The 22582-nt window shown below is 42.1% G+C and overlaps 4 protein-coding genes across 5 annotated transcripts in view; 3 read left to right on the top strand and 1 right to left on the bottom strand.

The window, feature by feature from the left end:
* LOC141436842 (uncharacterized) overlaps positions 1-22582 on the top strand; it is a 225280-nt gene that overhangs the window by 83597 nt on the left and 119101 nt on the right. The window lies entirely within an intron of this gene.
* On the bottom strand, positions 4143-21128 carry LOC141437397 (uncharacterized). Of its 2 annotated transcripts, none has more exons than XM_074100729.1 (5): positions 21046-21128; positions 18084-18110; positions 16859-16907; positions 5773-5843; positions 4143-4664 (listed from the first exon to the last, which is right to left on the bottom strand). In XM_074100729.1, the coding sequence occupies exons 1-5, from the start codon at positions 21079-21081 to the stop codon at positions 4515-4517; spliced, it is 333 nt and encodes a 110-aa protein (XP_073956830.1). In that variant the 5' UTR covers positions 21082-21128; the 3' UTR covers positions 4143-4514. The 2 variants fall into 2 exon arrangements, with proteins under 2 accessions (XP_073956830.1, XP_073956831.1); XM_074100730.1 differs by having other exon boundaries at positions 4145-4664; positions 5821-5843; positions 21046-21127.
* LOC141437098 (uncharacterized) lies at positions 8507-9908 on the top strand. The gene is made up of 3 exons (XM_074100322.1): positions 8507-8833; positions 9251-9499; positions 9711-9908. The coding sequence occupies exons 1-3, from the start codon at positions 8519-8521 to the stop codon at positions 9906-9908; spliced, it is 762 nt and encodes a 253-aa protein (XP_073956423.1). The 5' UTR covers positions 8507-8518.
* LOC141437396 (uncharacterized) lies at positions 9517-13295 on the top strand. Its single transcript, XM_074100728.1, has 2 exons — positions 9517-12031; positions 13181-13295. The coding sequence occupies exons 1-2, from the start codon at positions 10139-10141 to the stop codon at positions 13217-13219; spliced, it is 1932 nt and encodes a 643-aa protein (XP_073956829.1). The 5' UTR covers positions 9517-10138; the 3' UTR covers positions 13220-13295.

Below are 22582 nucleotides of genomic sequence, written 5' to 3'. Positions count from 1 at the left end.
TAAAGTCATGTTAGGCAAGCCAATTGGATTCCCCACTGTTGAGTTGTACTCAATAGCTAAAGTCCTAACTGTTAGGCAAATGTTTATTCTCAAAATTATTCTACGCAAACATCTTGACCTTTCTTTCGATCACAATAACCAAGATAAACGACGGGGTGGCCGCATTTGCAAAATTAGAAATTTCCGTATTGCACTTGTGAATAAACAATCTTTTTATCTTTCGGCACACATATACAATGAGTTGAATAGGTTACTGAACATCTACCCACTCTCATACTATGAATGTAAAAGTAAGGTTACTAAATTTCTGTTAAATCTCACATATCATGAGACTGAGTTATTAATTAGATGAAACTAGCGCAAGTGTTTGGGGTGATATGTTTGTAGTTGGTCATTGAATTACTTGTCAGCAATTTTAACTAATTGAACCAAGTGCCATCCGCGAAGCCGCGTGATGCTGTCAAAATAAGACATTAATGACATTTTAATAACAACTACGGCACGCGTCGTCGTGAATGACTCTACCTGTGTCACTTTCACGTTTGTAAGTGGGCGTGAAGCACGTGTTCACTTAAAACAGAAGTAATTGTATCGGCAGTACGGGCCTTCATGAAATTGTAAACCGTGCGTAAAATGTGTTTGGGCAGTACGGGCCCTCATGAAATTGTAAACCGTGCGTCATTGTGTTGTAGGCAGTATGGGCCTTCATGAAATTGTTAACCGTGCGTAAAATGTGTTTGGGCAGTACGGGCCCTCATAAAATTGTAAACCGTGCGTCATTGTGTTGTAGGCAGTACGGGCCTTCATGAAATTGTAAACCGTGCGTAAAATGTGTTTGGGCAGTACGGGCCCTCATGAAATTGTAAACCGTGCGTCATTGTGTGGTAGGCAGTACGGGCCTTCATGAAATTGTAAACCGTGCGTAAAATGTGTTTGGCAGTACGGGCCCTCATGAAATTGTAAACCGTGCGTCATTGTGTTGTAGGCAGTACGGGCCTTCATGATATTGTTAACAGTGCGTAAAATGTGTTTGGGCAGTACGGGCCCTCATGTTTAGTTTAGTTTAGTTTATTTATTCAATCAATACATCATTACATTATAATTTACATAAATGTCAGTTATAAGAATTTGTATTGAAATCGTCAAAGGTAATATGATTAGTAATAATTATAAAAAATAAAATTCTAAGCATGTCATGTGAATTTAAACAATTAAAATTAGACTGGTTCTCCTCAGGGATCGTCAGACTGAAAACACATTGAAATGTATATAAAGAATAAATGTCAAGGATATGTAAAGATTAATAATTGAGTAACAATTTAAATGTCAATGTAAAAACAATAAAATAAAAACAAGAAATAATAATAACAATTTAAACAATAAAATTAAAATGTCAGATTCATAAATTCATTTACGGAATAAAACGCTTTTTCCAACAAAAGGTCTTTTAGTCGACGGCTAAACGTTTCATCATTCTTTTCGCTTTTTAGGTGTGAGGGTAGGTGTTCATAGTATTTGGGCCCTATAACGCGCGGGTTTTTTCCCGCTAATGCCATTCTATGAGGGACTGCCCGTAAGCGACCCGTGCTGTGAGTGATCTTACCAGCTACGCCCATTCGACTGAAGCTAGATATGTTTGTGCGCGTATACATAATAACTTGAAACAAATACAACGAAGATAGGGTCATGATACCAAGTTCTGTGAATATTTTTTTGCACGACTGCCTTTGGTTGATACCGGCAATAACCCGCACTGCCCGCTTCTGCAGAACCATTACGCGCTCGCAGTCCGTGGAGTTTCCCCATAGTAGGTATGGTGCCATACGAAAGCAACGAGTGGAAATACGCAAAGTATGCTTGCTTTAGTGCACCATCTGCCGGAATGGGCTTTAATTTGCGCAAAGCATAGGCCGCACTGCTTAACCTGCCACATAGGGAGTCAACGTGATTCTTCCAATTCAAATTTGATCTAGTGTGAAGCCCAGAAACCTGCTGCATGAAATTGTAAACCGTGCGTCATTGTGTTGTAGGCAGTACGGGCCCTCGTGAAATTGTAAACCGTGCGTCATTGTGTTGTAGGCAGTACGGGCCTTCATGAAATTGTAAACCGTGCGTAAAATGTGCTTGGGCAGTACGGGCCCTCATGAAATTGTAAACCGTGCGTCATTGTGTTGTAGGCAGTACGGGCCCTCGTGAAATTGTAAACCGTGCGTCATTGTGTTGTAGGCAGTACGGGCCTTCATGAAATTGTAAACCGTGCGTAAAATGTGTTTGGGCAGTACGGGCCCTCATGAAATTGTAAACCGTGCGTCATTGTGTTGTAGGCAGTACGGGCCTTCATGAAATTGTAAACCGTGCGTCATTGTGTTGTAGGCAGTACGGGCCTTCATGAAATTGTAAACCGTGCGTAAAATGTGTTTGGGCAGTACGGGCCCTCATGAAATTGTAAACCGTGCGTCATTGTGTTGTAGGCAGTACGGGCCTTCATGAAATTGTAAACCGTGCGTCATTGTGTTGTAGGCAGTACGGGCCTTCATGAAATTGTAAACCGTGCGTAAAATGTGTTTGGGCAGTACGGGCCTTCATGAAATTGTAAACCGTGCGTAAAATGTGTTTGGGCAGTACGGGCCCTCATGAAATTGTAAACCGTGCGTCATTGTCGATTTCGACGACCAGATGGCCTAGTGGTTGGAGAACCTGACTGCGAGGCTTGAGGTCCCGGGTTCGATTCCCGTGTCGGGGCAGATATTTGTATGAATAATGCGAATGTTTGTTCTCGGGTCTTGAATATGTTTTATGTATCTATCTATATAATTATATTTATCCGTTGCGTAGTACCCATAACACAAGCTTTGCTAAGCTTACTGTGGGACTAGGTCAATTGGTGTGAATTGTCCCGTGATATTTATTGTGTTGTAGGCAGTACGGGCCTTCATGAAATTGTTAACCGTGCGTAGTTGTTGCATTGTGGGCAGTACCTACGGGCCTTCATAAAATTGTAAACCGTGCGTCAAAGTGTTAGGTTGAGGGCAGTACGATCTGTCAGTTAACGGTAAACTACGTGTTAATGTAGGTACTATGGGCATACATATATGCCAAACATACATATAGGTCAAAGTGAATGTAAAGGTAAATGTGATCCACTTAAAAAGAGCCGAAGGGGAATGGGAAGTTAGAGACGTAGCCGAAGAAAATAAGGAACTAAACCAAAGTGAACGGGAAGACAATGACATAAATAATTAAATATAAGAATTCATAAAGCAATTAAGAAATGTTCGTGTGATTAGTGATTGAAAAATGTATCTAATTAAAACGTAAATCAATTAACTAAAAAACGTCCTTAATATATTAAATACTTGCATTTAGTCAGTTCTTTCAATAAAATTACAATAAGGAAGGGATGTAGTGTTTGTGTATATAAGCTATAACAAGGATGACTAGTCTCGGGTTCGCGGGTAGTGGGGAAACAGTTACGTGAGAGCCGTTGGCGAGTGCAGACGTGTTTACCCTAGCTACTGGTGACGTAACGAGCCATATATATATGTTTCCCTTGTTTGTGTGAGTACTACAGGTTCCATGGTTAGCTGAGAGTTTGTTGGCTGCTGAAGTTTTAAGTTCTCGCACTCTTGGGTCTCGAGCTCTTTGCGAATAGTACTGCGAGTCTTCACCATTTTGTTCGGCGTATGGAGCATTGATCCGGTCAATTCCGGTCGAAGTGACCAATTTGTTCGGGATGTAGATGTTCCGTAACAAAAACACGCAGATAGAATTCGAGAAAACTAAATTTTAATAGCGAAAAAACCACCACCACTTACAAACAAGAAAGGGCGTAAGTACGTGTGTGTCGCGCGCGGTCGGATGAGGATGACTGCCCGTTAGTTTGTCGGTTTGTCGCTACGTCACACACGCAACCTACCTGCCATATGTTTTAATACAAAAAAAAAACTTAAAACTAAATCAAGGACCCAATGAGCACGTCGCTAACAAGCATCATCATCATCACGAGTGTTTCCGCCATCACTGACTCCTTTTGCACCTTGAACAACAGAATCATAATTAAAAATTGGCCGTTGACTATTGATGAGACTAGCAGTTTCAAAAAACATAAATAACATCGCTGGCGCAGATTCCAATGAGGGTTTTCACGGCGGTGAAATATCGCTAGATGGCGTTAGTATCGTGAGGTCCGTTTGACGTTTGCTCGTAAACACATCATCACATCATCATCATCAGTGTCTAACATCTGGTAGCAATAGTGAATGGTTGTGTTGCTCTGATGATGAGTTTTGGGTGCGAAACGCGTCAGTGTGGTGGTAGTAATAGAGAGAGAGGGAGAGAGGGGGTGTTGCAAGATTTACCGCTGTATGTGTCTGTGTGTCTGCGTAGCTCTCAAACGGGTAGACCGATTTGGATTTTTTTAATTTGCAAGCAGGTTTTCTAGAAATGGTTCTCAGATATGTTTCATCAAAATCGGTTCAACCGTTTTTGAGATATAGAACTTTGTACTGACAAAGTCACGGGTTATCCAAGTTTTTGTAGGTTAGGTTATAGTTCATTAGTTTATCATATTTACCTCCTGAATTATCGTTCGAGGAAGAATTTTGGCCACCACTCTTGACATAATTGGTTACAGCACCGTTTCCTGCTCCACCTTCCAATAAACCCTTAAAAAAAGATTAGTTTTATCTCTGATAACACCAGAATGCGTAAAAATATACAAGGGTTTTTTGTGCGACAATTTTGACTGTGACGTCACGCTGATTTTTCATCATCATCCCAGCCTGTATACGTCCTACTGCTGGGCACAGGCCTCTTTTCAGCATGAGAGGGCTTGGGCCGTAGTTCCCACGCGGACCCAGTGCGGATTGAGAACTTCACACGCACCATGGAAATGGTTATGTGCAGGTTTCTTAACGATGTTTTTCTTCACCTTGAAGCTCATGGTAAATTTCAAATGTAATTTCGCAAATGAATTTCGAAAAACTCAGAGGTGCGAGGTGGGGTTTGAACCCACTACCCTCTGCTTGAGAGGCGATAGGTCAAACCAATAAGCCACCACGGCGCCGTCACGCGGAACATTAACTGACTATGTCTCTATCGTTTTTAGGGTTCCGTACCCAAAGGGTAAAAACGGAAATCCTATTGCTAAGACTTCGCTGTCCGTCCGTCTGTCCGTCAGTCACCAGGCTGCGCATTAACCGTGATAGTTAGACAGTTAAAATTTTCACAGATTATGTATAACTGTGGCCGCTATAACAACGAATGTATAGTTCTACAAGCGTTTCAACCGCTATCAGTCTCCTGTCGCATATGTATATTGAAGAAATGAGAGACCGTAAGCAAAAAAAAAAAATGAATGGTATTTGTACTGCATGCACACTCTAAACTACTAAACGGGACAATCCAATCATCATCAGTCAGCCTATAGCAGTCCACTGTTGGACTTGCCTCCCCCAATAAGCTCGTCATTACGACCTGCCCTCGGCTACACGCATCCAGCTTCCACCAGCAGCCTATCGCAGACCGTCCCTCCACCTGGCCGGAGACCGTCCTACACTACACTTCCCGAGACTCAGTTTCCACTCAAGAACTCGTTTATGAAATAACCCTACTTCGGGCAGTCGGGTTAAAAACTAATCCAATCCCACGTATAATTACTTTTTTCGCGATATTAATAAAATTGTTTTATTATTATTAAGAAGCTAGCATTAGCAAAGATGTTAGTGCCAGCGCTCATTTTTGCTAATGCTGGCTCCCCCGGCACTTAGGTACTTTGTTTAATTTTCCGGCTTCAGCACCACCACCTCCTCTTTGACTTACTACTGCATATTTGGGACTATATCGTCCCATGCGACGAAAAAGGTTGTATGATAATAAATGACTAAATTGATTTTATTGTTTTGTTTTATTAAGCTATTCTCCAGCTTCATTTCTGTATATAAGTTATTTCTTAAATCCAAGTACTTTTTGAGATTTCAACCCCTAAAAAAGTTCCATGTGATATGAGCTCGACGTAGAAAGTTATACATCTCGATCGAACTTTACACGCCGGTCGCCTCGCCCCGCGGAGTGGCGCGTGCGGGGTTCTATCGTCAGTCGTCACCGGTCTTCGCGGGAGATGACACGCTTTATTACTTTATGTTATTTTGGCACGTTTTCTTAGGTGTGCTTTCTTTATAATTTTATGTTAATTTTGTGGGGCATGAATTTAACTCCTAATTAAACAAATCGTCGCTCGAGACGACTTATAAACTTGGCACTAGACCAACGAATCAACGAAGTACAAGTGAAATTAATGATTTAATTACAAATGGTCCAACAGAGGATAGTCATCATGGTTCAGAGAGACGTAATTAGCTATTTCTTCTATTTACAAAATAATAGTGAGTGTGTTTTTATGTTCTTACGGTTTAAGTGCTTCTGCCGTTAGATTCCGGAGTAAAAGGTAGCATATTACCTCTTAGAACTTTATTTATAGTAAATCAATATAAACCGGAAAAAAAATATTCGTAACGTATTATGATCTTAGCAATAAAAGTTTTATATAGATTTCACGATCAGAAAAAGTTTTAATAAGCACGATGTATATAGTTATGTACCATTAATCGATGGAAACTAGATAGAATTTCAGAGTTGTAGAGCACTTGTAACCATTGACGCCGGAACAGACACGCGTTGTCGAGTTCACTTGTGCATATGTCACCTTCTTCTACGGAACTAATTTAAGTTAACACCGTTTACGTCTCAAATTTTATTTTCTATTTATTTTTATGGAATAAAATATCATACATACATACATATACGTGACGCTTTATTCCCTGTATGGTAGGCAGAGACAATAGAGCGCCATACGCTTCTATTCTGACATACTTCTCTCGCTTCATCCACATTCATCACTCCTCATACATGCTCGACGCTTTCGGGTACTTCTAACCTATATAGCCTCTCTTCAATGTGCCGCCGATCTGGTCGGTGTACGTTTTACGAGGATAATATAATAAACTAATGCCCCAGTCATATCTTCTGCAAATGTAGAAACATCACACAGTACGGAATCATGTTTGTATGTATGTAAACTCTTTATTGCACATAAAAATTGTTTACGCAAAACGTAACATCGTAGGTCGGGTCGTGTAGAAGTCACTTTACGGGAATGTGTGATGGACCCTTAAATCATTTTTATTGTTTTTGACAGCCTATGTATGTCAATGGACCGGTCACTCATTCGACCGGGGAGTCATAAAAAAGCACTGAGAGGCGTTGGACGTCTATAGCGATCTCGGGGTCAGAGCGGAGCTCTCAGTGTCAAATCGTGTCATTAAGTTAATCTAAGATCATCTGAATCATAGTTATAGATATAAACAGTTGTACGGTATCAGTATCGCGAAATATAGTGGTGAACGTAATCGCAGTTTGATTTCATCGTCATAACCTCAACCCTTCACACGACACCGGCGGCAGCTAGCTACAGGAGGCGGCAGCTGTCCAGACCGATCCCAGGGGCTCGGGAGAGGGTCTGCCTTCACATCGGCATCATCAGCGACGACCAAGGCGCGGCCTGCACATCGAACCCGCGAGGCCAGCGGTTTGGTCTAAGTATAAGCGACGCAGGGTGCGCACGCACATCTACATCAAATCAACCCACCGGCAGTTCTCAGGGCGAGAATTGCCAACATTTTTGGTGGCCCATGAGGGGACGCAGAACGTTAGAAGAACGTTAGAAAAAATCAGCACGATAACGTACGTCGCAGGGCGCGTGTACCTACTTCATTATCATCTCGGCACGGCGGCGCCGCGCGCGCATACTTCACATCATAACATCATATAATTAATAATATTAAGACATTAAATTCAGTGCGCGTTAAGTCATTTTCGCAGTGAGTGAAAGTGCGGTTTAAATAGTGCAATAGGTATTGACACTCGAAATATTCATCATTGGAAGAAATTTCGCCGCCATCTTGTTGCAAGTAGCAAACAAGCAAGCAAGTCATCACACAAATCATCGGAGAACGGACGGAACTCGGCAAGTCAATCTCATTCTCATTCATTCATTCAAAGACTTTAAGTGTTCTTTATTTTTATACATTGTCATTCACTTCACTCCGATCAATTCGGACAACTTGCGAGTTGCATTATCTATGGTCAGATGAGCGCATAACTGACTCATTCATTCGTTCATTTGTGGCAAATGTCATTTATTTATCAACATAATCAACAATCGTTATCTGTAATCAATAATCTTATCACGTTATCAGATAAACATTACGGCATAAGTAAGCGAATGTGTTTTAGTGAGGTTTAAGTTTAAATACAGTTGTGTTTAATTTGATCAAACAGTGAGATTTATTGTTGTGCGCGTCGATTGTTGTTAAAGGTAACTTTAGGTAGGTAGTTTAATATAAGTGTAGCTCACAGGGTGTGACTATTGTTATTCAGTTTAAGCATTTATCGTTCGTCATTGAATTAAGAGGTTATTTACTTGATTTAAACACATCAAGTTTCATTCATTTAAGTCAATATGCCTCCTAAAATTCATGCCAAGATTCAATTTATGTCCAAATATCGCATGCTGACAGATTTTGCCAGTACAATAAGCGAAGCCCAAGGTACATCAGCGGTGGCAGTAGCTAAACGTAATTTCGGTTCATATTATAATCAGTTCGTACTAGCATATGAAGCGTTGCTTGGTCTTTCATCAGAGGAGATTCCTGAGGGAGAAATGGAACAAATTCACGCACAGTTCAGTGAAATCAATAAGTTACTTGTCAAGTTGGAGCAGGCATCGGAGGGCAGGGGGTCCGCAGACGAGCCTAGGATACCTCATCATAGCCAGGTAATGGCAAAGTTGCCTTCCATTGAACTGCCTAAGTTTAGCGGCAGGTCAATGGAGTGGATGTCATTCTTCGATCTCTTTCAATCCTTGGTCCATTCACGGGACATTTCAGATTCGGAGAAGCATTTTTATTTGCGAGCATCGCTGTCAGGTGAAGCGCTGTCGCTCATACGTCAGCTACCGATGGATGGTCAAAATTATTCAGTGGCACTAAAATTGCTAACAGAAAGGTATCAGAACCATAGGGTGCTGGTAGATACATACTTGTCACAGATCACCAACCTACCGGTCATTAACAATGTTGAGAGGTTAAGGTCAGATTTCTATGATCCTCTCCGAGAATCTATTCAAGCACTGGAAAAGCTCAAACAACCAATTAATGAATGGTCATATTTAATTGTGTTTTTAATCATACAGAAGCTGCCAACATTGATCAGGTCAGCATTCGAACAGCGGTATGGGACGTGTCATCATGTTCTACCCAGTGTTCATCAACTGCTCGAGGTACTCGACGAGCAATGCAGGGTGCAACTCGCCGTGTCACCAACACCGGAAGCGGCTTCAGGGAGAAGCTACCACCGGCCACCACCACGACGAGGACGGCAGGGTGCGTCCACCTCGGAGGCACGTGGCAGGCCAGCACGCGGAGTGCATCAAGTTCATCAGGTGAATTCTATTTCATTTTGTAGTGGGGACCACTCATTATATAGATGTGTAGATTTTCTAAGTATGTCACCAGTAGCACGCAAGGCGTGGGCGAAACGTAGTGGTCACTGTTTTAAGTGCTTGAGGTTGCACTATGCTAGGGACTGCAGTCAACGGAATTGGTGTCTGCACTGCAAGTCTCCTGAGCACAACTCACTCATTTGTAATGCAGGGGCAGCTCCTAAGGCTAGGGAATCACCTGAAAGGGACCAACCTGTGGTGTCAACATCAGGTCACGGTAGGCAATCGCCCAAGCGTCAGTCACCGGGCAGGCAACCCCAGCATCATGCACAAGGCGTGGGCCAGGGTGGCTACCCACTTGTGTGTGCACCTCAACCGAGCCAGGGCGGCCACTCAGATGTACCAGTGACTCAACCACTGTACCAGGAAGCTCCATCAGCTCAGGCGATGGCAGCTTACCGGCCAAGGCCTCCGGTAGGGGCAAGGGCACAGTGGGCTCAGTCTGAGTATCAGGCACTTAGGTATGGGCAGCGGGTCAGTCCCATTCCTCCCCAATCACCACCATCTCCTCAATGAGATGCTACCACTGTTGGTGTGACACAGTCATTACCAGTCACCATTTGTCCCACGGCGGTAGTAATGGTGAAATCAGGTGATGGCAATTATTTTAAGGTTAGGGCCTTACTCGACACCGGGGCGAGTGTCTCAGTAATTAAACAGTCAATAGTTCAAAGGTTAAAATTACACCAACAGTCTAATGGTAATAATATTTATGGAATTGGTCAGCAACGGGTAAAGGTACCTGGTTCAATAGTCAAATTAATAATCAAACCTGTAGGTAAACAGGTACCCATCATTAGTACAATAGCTTCAGTCATGTATTCACTAACGGGAAACATTCCATCATATGACACTCAGCTCAAAGATCAATTACGGTTGTCACATATCATATTAGCTGATGGCAAGTTTGACAAAGCCTCAGATGTGGACATCATTTTAGGTACTGACATATTAAATTATGTACTCGATGGTTCAAAGATTTCCACTCACGTTCCAGGAATAGCAGCCTACGGGACATGCTTTGGGCATGTCATCATGGGTTCATTGACCTCGACTCACCAGTCAGCGGTGACGTCATCACAGTCAGCGGGTACGTCCGTGGAGGACTACGGCCTGCACGCCACTAGACTCGAGGAGGTGCTCGAGCGGTTTTGGAAGGTCGAGGAGCCGCCTTCGAAGCCTGCAGTTCATCCAGATCACATGGAATGCGAAAGGTTGTACATTTCCACTACTCAACGTCTGCCTGACGGCAAATACATAGTCAGGTTACCGTTACTTTCAACACGCTCATCATTAGGCGAATCAAGGTCGCTTGCAATGAAAAGGTTGCGAGCTTTGGAGAGAAAAATGTCTAAGGACGCACTTTTCGCCTCCAAGTATAAAGATTTCATGAGAGAGTACGAAACTCTCGGTCATATGTCAAAATCGGATTTTCAATTTAACTCAGAACATTTTGTCATACCGCATCACGGTATCTTCAAACGAGGCACAGATAAAATCAGAGTTGTATTCGACGGATCAGGGCGATCGTCCACAGGTGTGTCACTCAATCAATGCCTTCACTCTGGGCAACCTCTTCAAAATGATATCACTAAAATCATTTTAAATTTTCGACGTCATCAAGTGGTATTCACTACTGACATCAAAATGATGTTTCGTCAAACATTTGTTCACCCAGATGATAGGAAATATCAATTAATCCTCTGGAGGGAGGATCCGTCACACGATGTTCAGGTATATGAATTAAATACTAATACCTACGGGCTGAGGTCAAGTCCATTCATAGCTATACGGACGGTGTTGCTACTAGCGGACGATTGGGAGGTATCGCATCCGAATTCACACGCAGCACACGTCATGCGACGAGATATCTTCGTGGATGATATCCTCACAGGAGCAGACTCAGTAGCAGAGGCTCAACAGCTCAAGCAAGAGCTCATAGCGCTAACCGGGAGCGCAGGTTATGAATTACGTAAATGGTCGTCCAATAGTAGGGAGCTATTGCGTGACTTACCGGAGGAGTATTGCGAGCTGCCACATTCATTTGATACTGAGGATAAAAGTTTCATCAAGGTATTAGGTGTTCAATGGGATCCAGTGTCAGATTCAATGGCATATCAAATCAACGTGCCACTTGGTCACCCTCCTACGAAACGTAGCGTGCTCAGTACAATCGCACGTTTGTACGACCCGTGTGGTTATTGCGCACCAGTCATATTTCGATTCAAAGTATTCTTACAGTCATTATTCTCGGATGGGCTCAACTGGGACGAGCCGATCAATCAAAATCAAATCAATCAGTGGGACGAACTTACGCAGGATCTCAATCATTTGTCTCATTTACAGATTCCTCGGTGTGTCTCACTACCGAGCGCCGTTTCATACTCATTGCACGGTTTCGGCGACGCCTCGGAGCTGGGATACGCGGCGAGCGTCTATCTACGGACGGTGGATGCGTCAGGACATGTCAAGGTCAGCTTAGTCATTGCTAAATCACGCGTCGCGTCACATAAAACCAAGCAGACGATTCCAAAATTGGAACTCAATGCATCCCACCTGGTATGCAAACTGCTTAATCACGTCGCAGATTCGTACGACGACTCTGTTCAGTTAGAGACTATCAATGCTTGGTCAGATAGCAGTATTGTTTTGTCATGGCTCAAGGCCAAACCTCACATGTTACAAACATTTGAATGTAACAGGGTACAGGACATTCAACAGTCCAAACGTCACATCACATGGCGTCATGTCAGATCAGAGCGTAATCCGTCAGATGTCGCTTCACGCGGAATGTCCGCAAGGGAATTAATTCAATTCAAACTGTGGTGGTCACCTGATTGGTTGTCGCGGGAGGAATCCCAGTGGCCACAGTTACCAGTCACTATACCTCAAGAGTTACCAGGTTTCAAGAAATTAGTTCATTTTGTTACGCCAGTAGAGTCGTGGGAAGACGCACTCTTATCACGTGTCAGTTCATATAGCAAACTAATCAATGTCAGTGCATTCATACTTAGATTTTGTAAAAATATCAAGTTGCCGAGGGAGCAAAGGAATCTTCAGTCTACACTGTCATTGGACGAGATTCGCGCAGCTACTAAACATTGGATAGGTAAAGTTCAATTAGACGCTTTCAAGGAGGAAATTGTTATGGTCAAACAAGGAAAGCTGGTCTGTAAATCATTGCAGAAGCTTAGCGTTTTCGTCGATGACGAAAACTTACTGCGTGTCGGCGGACGACTACGTAAATCAGCTCTACCATATGGAGCAAAGCATCCATATCTCATACCTAAGGATCATAAATGGGGTCAGTTACTCATCGAATACTATCACAGGTCATATTGTCATGCAGCGACGAACGCGCTCATTGCTATAATCCGGAGGGAATATTGTTTCCGTCACTCCGACGTCAAGTTTCAAGGGTATCAGGAAATGTTTAGTTTGTTTCAGATTCAATTCATCGTTCAACCGCCATTCATGGCAGATTTACCGGCTGACCGAGTCACGGCAGCACGGCCTTTCTCAGGCGTTGCGACAGACTTCGCAGGCCCATATTTAGTTAAGAGTAGTTTATTAAGGAATGCTAAATCAGTCAAAGCTTACCTATGTGTGTTGTCTGTTTAGGAACCAAGGCGGTTCATCTCGAGGTGGTTTCAGCATTGACGATCGAGGCATTCATCGCGTCGTTCACCAGGTTTGTCAGCCGACGAGGGCTGCCTTCACTCGTCCGATCGGATCGAGGTACAATTTTGTTGGCTCTAATTCTTACCTGCGTGATGTCAATCAGTTTCTGGTCAATAATGAGACTGTACTCAAGGGGGAATTTGCACGTCAAAATATTCGCTGGGAATTCAACCCAGCAGGAGCTCCTCACATGTCTGGTTTGGTAGAGTCAGCTGTCAAGCATGCCAAGCTTTTACTCAAACGAGAGGCTGGAGACACTATCTTCACGTTTGAGGAACTATCAACTCTATTTTCAAAAATAGAGTCCATATTGAATTCAAGGCCGTTAGTTCCTATGAGTGAGGATCCGTCAGATCTCGAAGTGCTCACACCGGGGCACTTTCTCATTGGTCAACCATTAGTAGCTCTACCGGAACCACATTGGAAGGACACTAAGACGTCGAGGTTATCACGTTTTCAGGTTATTCAAAAAATGTATCAATCAATTGGTCAAGGTGGCATATTGAGTATCTCAATAATTTACAAGCGCGTAATAAATGGTATTCTCAAGTCAATAACCTCGAACTGAATGATCTGGTTCTCATTAAGGATGAGAACTCACCTCCATTACAATGGAGGCGTGGTAGAGTCATTGAAGTGTATAAGGGAACTGACCAGATTGTCAGGTCAGTTAAATTAAAAACTCAGGTGGCGAACTCATACGCCCAGTAGTCAAACTGTGTAAATTGCCTATTGAATATAATGTAGGTCAATCATAATCATATTTTTCTATTTATTGGTAGGGCACCAATTGATATTATTGTCATTATAATCATCTGTTTATTATATGTAGACCCTCAGTCTAATGGATATTGTTCATTTCATGTGTATAAATGTATGGATAACTCAACTCTTAGGATAAGTCATAGTCAATTGTATACCTACATTTTCAGGATAGGTAGAGCGTTTATTCATGTGCTACACCTAAGTGTCATAGGTTGTCAGCTGTTTATCAGTAGATCATAAGTCAATATTATTGTAAGTAAGTCAATAGTGCTTGCAAGTGTTCAGTCCATCTTTCGCCTGGCCCTGGCAGGAAATGTTTACGCAAAACGTAACATCGTAGGTCGGGTCGTGTAGAAGTCACTTTACGGGAATGTGTGATGGACCCTTAAATCATTTTTATTGTTTTTGACAGCCTATGTTTGTCAATGGACCGGTCACTCATTCGACCGGGGAGTCATTCAAAAGCACTGAGAGGCGTTGGACGTCTATAGCGATCTCGGGGTCAGAGCGGAGCTCTCAGTGTCAAATCGTGTCATTAAGTTAATCTAAGATCATCTGAATCATAGTTATAGATATAAACAGTTATACGGTATCAGTATCGCGATAATATAGTGGTGAACGTAATCGCAGTTTGATTTCATCGTCATAACCTCAACCCTTCACACGACACCGGCGGCAGCTAGCTACAGGAGGCGGCAGCTGTCCAGACCGATCCCAGGGGCTCGGGAGAGGGTCTGCCTTCACATCGGCATCATCAGCGACGACCAAGGCGCGGCCTGCACATCGAACCCGCGAGGCCAGCGGTTTGGTCTAAGTATAAGCGACGCAGGGTGCGCACGCACATCACATCAAATTCAACCCACCGGCAGTTCTCAGGGCGAGAATTGCCAACAAAAATAAAAATACAAATACACAGAGAGGAGAAAAAAAAGGCGAGCTATTGATCTAGAGCGTGATGCGATGTAAAATCTAGGTAAAGAAAATAGTGTCGCCGTTCAACCCGTCACTTTCTGTAGGCACATCGCCAATATTGGAACCATCGCCTACAAAGGAACTGACGCCTATAAATGAAATTTCTGATACCGAAACGGTTACTCTAACTCTAATTATGTCGCAAGTATCGTCTCGAACGCAGGCTCGATGACTTCCAGCCACCTGAACAAGCCGGGTTCCAAAAAGGCTTATAGTACCGTAGACCGCATACATACGCTGCGGCAAGTCATACAGAATACCGAAGAGTATAACTTGCCACTATGTCTAGCGTTTTTGGATTACGAGAAAGCCTTTAATTCGGTCGAAACGTGAGCGGTGCTTGAGTTTCTCCAGCGATACCGTTGACTATTGGTATATCGAAGTGTTAAAGTGTTTGTATAACAACGCCACTATGTCGGTCCGAGTACACGAACAGAATTCGAAGGCGATTCCTTTGAAAACAGGCGTAAGATACGTAGATGTCATATTTCTGAAACTGTTTACTGCCGCTTTGGAAGACGCCTTCAAGCTTCTGGAATGGAAAGGACTAGGCATCTCATCGGCGAATACATCACTCACCTTCGGTTTGCCGACGATATCGTGGTTATGGCAAAGTCGATGGAAGAACTCAGTACGCTACTCGAAAACCTCAATCGAGTGTCAAGAACAGGTGTCTACTCCTATTTTGGTTGAAAATTTGGTTCTTGAAGTTGTTGACGCATATGTATACAAATACATAGGAAAAACCGTCAAATTAGGTAAGTTCAACTTCGAGAAGAACCGTTTGGAAAACTCAGCAATGTCTTTTCGTTCAAAATTCCTCAGTGCCTTAAGACGAAAGTCTTTTTAAACCAATGTGTGTTGCCAGTGATGACAATACATATGGATCGGAGACGTGGTGCTTCACCCCCTTATAAATCAGCCCTTATAAATAGGCTCAGAGTTGCTCAGCGAGCTATGGAGAGAGCTATGCTCGGGATTTCTCTACGAGATCGAATTAGAAATGAGGAGATATGTAGAAGAACAAGGGTCACCATTATCGACATGGCCAAACAAATTAGCTCGTTGAAGTCGTGGCAATAGGCAGGCCATACAGGATGGAGAACGTATGGCTGTTGGGGCTGAAAAGTTCCAACGAGATGGATGGATGACCTAGTTAAAGCGGCGGGTTTGCGGTGGATGCAACTAGAGGGCTATGGGGGAGGCCTATGTCCAAGAGTGGACATCCTGCGGATGTGATGATCACGATGATGATGAAATACATTACTTTTAAAACTTTTTATATAATTTTCATGTGCGATCATAACAAACAAGAACAAAGAATAAGTGTCATATTGTGAGTACCTAATGGGCAATGTTGTTTGTAATAAGCATTAATTATTATTTATTTCGTCATTGCGAATAATCACGTACAGTCGAGTTCATAAACATGTGAGCAAAAATTTGATAAAAAATATCTGAATATGACTCTATTGCTAACGGCGTAGAAGATAGATAGATAGATAGTTACATGTTGTTGAAAAAATTATCAAAATATCCGAGGAATAAAGTTTCATATGCCTATAGACCTCGGTTCACAAAGTCAAACTCCGACAAAGATAGTTCTATATTCTCTTAACACCGAATTTTTGGCTGTGCGTTCCCACGAAAACAGTTACATATTACTTTAAGACCCAGAATTCCTTGAAAGCCTTAACATTTAAAAAAGATTGCTACTAAAAAGTAATCCTGACAACTCTAGTAAAAAGTATACTTAATTGCATTGACGAATTTCTATTACTTACAAAGCTATAATCAAATTAAACTAAGCGAAAATTCAAATGCCCCTAGCGAAAAGTACCAATTTTGTATAAGTGAGGTTATTCGTCGGATGGGACGTCCTGTCAGGTCTGGTTACATCACCTCCAGCTGCTCCAGCTTTCGAATCATCCTTAAAAAAAGAATAGTTTTATCTCTGATAACACTAGAATGCGTAAAATATACAAGGGTTTTTTGTGCGAAAATTTTTAGCACGGCGTGACGTCACGCTGATCTTTCATCATCATCCCAGCCTGTATACGTTCCACTGCTGGGCACAGGTCTTTTCTCAGAATAAGAGGGCTTGGGGCCTTAGTTCACACGCGGGCCCAGTGCGGATTGAAAAATTCACACGCACCATTGAAATGCTTTGCATGTATTGTGCAGGTTTCTTCACGATGTTTTCCTTCACTTTAAAGCTCGTGGTAAATTTCAAATGTAATTTCGCATTTCGAAAAACTCAGAAGTGCGAGGTGGGGTTTGAACCCACGATCCTCCGCTTGAGAGGCGATAGGTCAAACCACTAGGCCACCACGGCGTCGTCACGCGGAACATTAACTGGCTACCTATGTCTCTATAGTTTTTAGGGTTCCGTACCCAAAGGATAAAAACGGAAATCGTATTGCTAAGACTTCGCTGTCCGTCCGTCTGTCCGTCAGTCACCAGGCTGTTCATTAACCGTGATAGTTAGACAGTTAAAATTTTCACAGATTATGTATAACTGTGGCCGCTATAACAACGAATGTATAGTTCTACAAGCGTTTCAACCGCTATCAGTCTCCTGTCGCATATATTGAAGAAATGAGAGACAGTAAGCAAAAAATAATAATGAATGGTATTTGTACCGCATGCACCCTAAACTACTAAACGGGACAATCCAATCATCAACAGTCGGCCTATAGCAGTCCACAGTTGGACACAGGCCTCTCCAATGAGCGCCATTGCGCCCGGTCCTGGGCTACTCGCATCCAGCTTCCACCAGCAGCCTATCGCAGACTGTCCCTCCACCTGGCCGGAGACCGTCCTACACTACACTTGCCGAGACTCGGTTTTCACTCTAGAATTCGTTTAAAAAAAAAACTCTGCTTCGGGCAGTCGGGTTACAAACTAATCCAATCCCACGTATAATTACTTTTTCATCTCAGCACCTCAAACAGGCAGGTTTTGCTATGAGAAATCAGTGAGCAAAATCGCATTTTTTTTACTATTTTTGGGACAGTAATATAAATTTGGGATAGTAATTATTATTGTTATTGTTATGACAAGCATTAGCAATAATGTTTTATTGTTATCAAGAATGTATACTTACTGCTGGTTTGCATGTTGCCACTGCAATCTGTAAAAATATAAAGGCTGTAGAAAAAGCTAATAAGGCATGTATCTACTTAGCTTTTGACATGGTTTTATTTGTTATATTGAAATTTCTGATGATCGTCTACATAGAAAATGTGCGCTGCTTTTGCGAAAGAAAGATGTTTATTGTCCTGCGTTATTAGAGTGTAGCGACTTCTAGCGCCATCTAGTGAGCCAACATAGAAACTCCAACCCAACCTTGCATCGGGCGCGCTATCGATGTTTCTCAACTCGGACGCATACAACTTTTGACGCTTCGAACTTCTGTCCCAAGGCATAACATTTGCCTGGAGAGAGATCTGACTATTTCGCAAAAAGGTGTCCATTTTCAGTTGTCCACGTATGAAATAATTGTGTTATTCCAGACATCCAGCTCTCTATGTACCAAATTTCATTGCAGTACCAAACACACACACACACACACACACACACACACACACACACAAACTTTCGCATTTATAATATAATTAAGAAGTAGGATAGGAAGTAGGATTTAATGACGTTTAAAAATGAATCTTTCCAATATGATCTACTATCCCCCATATATATCTACGCCCCGCCCCCCCCCCGTATATACCTACTAATTGAGCAAGTTTGTTTTGGATATTATTGTCCTTCCAATGTGCTCTACTACTTTCAGTGATAAAGCAAAATAAACACAAATACGGCGAAACTCTGCTCATGCGGAGCTCCTACTTCTCTGTGCTCTTGCCCCTTCGGGCCAAACAACTAACATAACCTTAAAGTACCCATGGTTTGTTTGTTTGTTACCTCATCACGTCTATACTGCTGAACCGATTTAAATAAAATTCGGTACACAGATCGTTTGAGTCCCGGGATACACATAGGATAGTTATCCCGGAAAATTGCATAGTTCCCGCGGGATAGCGATAAATTAATTCTACGCAGACAGAGGAGCGGGCAACAGGCTAGTAAATAGTAGATTGTACAACAAGAGCATAAAACGACCCATTTTACCCAAGAGGTTCATATAGCCATCCGAGCGGGTACAGCGAGGGTGGATACAAACGTCGAGGGGAAAATGGGTTTAATGCTCCAGTTTTACACTCCGCTTTTCACTTAGATTGCGAGGAAATGAAATAGCAACAGTGGAAACAATAATTCACTTTTTATGTACCTTTTATTTTTTATGCGTTACTATAATAAATCTATTACTTAATATGATTGGTTTGATTGATTTTTAGTTTTATATAAATTAAAAATTATTTAAAAAATATATGGAAACTTTTTTGTTTGAAAGAAAGAAAGAAAGAAAGAAAGAAACATTTATTTGTGACAAACATAAGAACAATGGATAAAAAAGAAAAAAAAAAGAAAAAAATAGTTTTATGTATGCCACGAAATGGTCCCAAATCAGCAATGTTTGTTTGTGGCTGTTAAGACCTGATTACCTTGGTCTTAGACGAAGATTTTTATTTTATGCGCTAGAGCATAAAAAGTCATTTTATGTCGCCTAAAAAAAATACATATTTGCCGACGCTATTTCAACACAAAAAATTAAGTAATATTGTGTTTAAGTATATATACAAAACCTTGTGGTAAAGGTGTTAAAAAGTCAGATAATCTTTGTTGTTGGATCCAATAGAAAGTTTCGATGTAGTTACGAAATTACGATTTTTCCTCACAAAATTATCGTGACGTTTTCCTGACGTCAAGAAATTTTGGATAATAATTTCTTAACAAACTGTTTTTTGACAATTTCATTTTTAATATTATTTCTGCGTTTTGATTTATTTCTCCATTAGAGTTTTTTGCTCCCCGCTTAAATTTCAGGACGGAACAACTTTTTGAGAAATAGGTAGGTTCCTCTAGCTCTGGCTCTCTATTGGAGCCTCCCCTCTACCACAGTATATTATATACAGTAGTGTCCTACAGTATTTTCTTTGTAGTTAGTCTTTTTTTGGATTCTATGTTTTTAGGTTGATGTATTGTTGTGTTTAGTGATAACTTTAAGGGTTCCGTAGCTAAAATGGCAAAAACGGAACCCTTATTGTTTCGCCATGTCTGTCTGTCCATCCGCGGCTTTGCTCAGAGACTATCAGTGCTAGAAAACTGTAATTTTGTACGAATATATGTAGCAACTATGCCGACAAATGGTGAAAAATATTTTTAGGGTACCTCCCATAGACGTAAAGAGGGGGGGGGGGGTGATTTTTTTCTCAACTAACCCTATAGTGCGGTATCGTCGGATAGTTCTTTTAAAATGACCTATTAAGATGTTGTGAAGACGATTTTTCGATTCAATCTTTTTTAAAGTATAAGTTTTCGTTAAAATCGAGCGTCCACCCTCCCCCTCCCTCTAAAAGCTAAACTTTTGAAAAAAAACATGATGGTACTAAGTATATCAATCTTACAAGGAAAACTATAACGGCTAAGTTTGCTGGAGAACCGATTTTGATGAAAAACTTCCCTACGTTTCCAGAAGCCTTTGGCTTATCGACGTTAGAGGAAAAAATGATAAATATTTTACCCTACATGCATAATTATTTCAAATACTACCTCAGTAAACGACGGCGAGGTGAGAATACCAGTTTTCTTAAAAAAAGATCAAAGATTCATGCTTTCATGAATTAAAACCTAAAACTTTTTATTCAAGAGACCTGTGCTTGGTGTAGTGGGGCATTCTTTTGGCTTTTTGTTGTGTTTCGGCGTGGAGAGTAACACAGCCGGTGAAATTACTGGCACCTGAGGTATCCCATCTTAGGCCTCTAGGTTGGCAACTCATCTGCAATACCCCTGGTGTCGCAGATGTTTATGGGCGGTGGTGATCTCTTACCATCAGGAGACCCACTTGCTCGTTTGCCATTCAGTCGAACAAAAAATAAATTAAAAAAAGGCCGGAAAGGACGATGGTGAAAGACTGAAATAATTTAGTCAAATAAAAAAATATTTCTTACCAGGCAGGCGAGGGTAAACAGCTTCAGGGAAATCATTTTGGTTTCTTGACGATTTCGAATGTCTGTTGAACGATTATTGAGGCTATATATACCAAAATGTATGCCAATATTTGGCAAGAATACAACTGTTTTAATAAACCCTATTTGCACTTCTCACGTTGCACGATGACGGCCGTGAATTGTGGTTCATCTTGTATTTATTTTCAGATTATCCATATCCATGCTAATATTAAATATAATGACCCGGATAACTCACGTCTTAAATCGAGTTTAGCTCGACATGTTTCGGGCTAATCCGTAGCCCTTGGTCTTCGGAGCAACGCGACTCAGCGGCTGCTGCAACACGCGCACTGCGCGCCGCTGCTCTGCTCGCGCGACTACCCGACGAAACTGACACCGGCACACAACTACCCGCGTTTTCATCATCATTACAACTGTCAAATGTAGGGTAGCACACAACACTAACAACATCGCTCTGTAAAGGTACGTTCACACACACCGATGACGCAGCACGAGTATTTAACACCGTTTTCAAACTCGGAGGTACCGTCCAACCACTATCCCGGTTGAAATTCGGCCGACGACTAATCTCGATGGCTTCACGCACTTTCCGCGGAATGAAAAATTTCTCTCTCGCAAGTACAGATACCTTATCAAATCTGATATAGTGCGTCGAATCCGAGTCCATTGAGTGCTCGGCCACAGCAGACCCTTGTCGTCCTGTTTCCTCATACTGCGTATGTGCTCCGATGTTGGAAACGTTTCGTCCAGTCTCTCCAATATAGCTCTTGCCACAGGCACAGGGAATCATATATACCCCGGGACCACTCAGGGGCTCCTTATCCTTCGGCGAACGTACCAACTGTCTGAGCTGCATATGAGGACGGAAAATCGACTTGATGCTATATCTTCGGCGTAACAAGTGTCCGATTTTATCCGTCACCCCTTTTATAAACGGTAAAAATACCGGAACCCTCTCAGCTCTCACCGGTCTTTGACACGTTCACTACACGGTTGCACTGCCTCCAGTTGTACCCATTGCTTTCCAAAACCCGTCTCACGTGACTCAGTTCACGATCCACAAATTTTGGATCACAAATATTCAAGGCTCGATTTATCAACGTTCTAGGCAAAGAAGACAAATGACAAGGATGGTGGTGTGAATCTGCTCTCAAGTAACGATCTGTATGAGTTGGCTTACGATAAACTGCAGTTTCCAATTAAACTAAAACTCGATAAACTCGAATAAACTCGATTTAAGACGTGAGTTATCCGGGTCATTATATTTAATATGAGTGAATCTCACGGTAGTTTCATGTTCAAAATCCATACTAATATTATAAATGCGTATGTATGTGTGTTTGTCCGTCTTCTACGGCGTAACAGCGCGACGGAAGAACGTGATTTTTGCCATAGAGATAGTTTATGGGCCCGAGAGAGACATAGGTTACTTTTTATCCCGGAAAAATGCACAGTTCCCGAGGGGACAGCGCGCGATTACCGAATACCACGCCTTCTACGTCGAAACGGAGCGATG

The sequence above is a fragment of the Choristoneura fumiferana genome, chromosome 17 (genome assembly GCF_025370935.1).
Source record: "Choristoneura fumiferana chromosome 17, NRCan_CFum_1, whole genome shotgun sequence".
Classification (NCBI taxonomy): domain Eukaryota; kingdom Metazoa; phylum Arthropoda; class Insecta; order Lepidoptera; family Tortricidae; genus Choristoneura; species Choristoneura fumiferana.
Note: the sequence above shows the minus strand (reverse complement) of the source record. Positions and strands in the feature narration are given on the sequence as shown.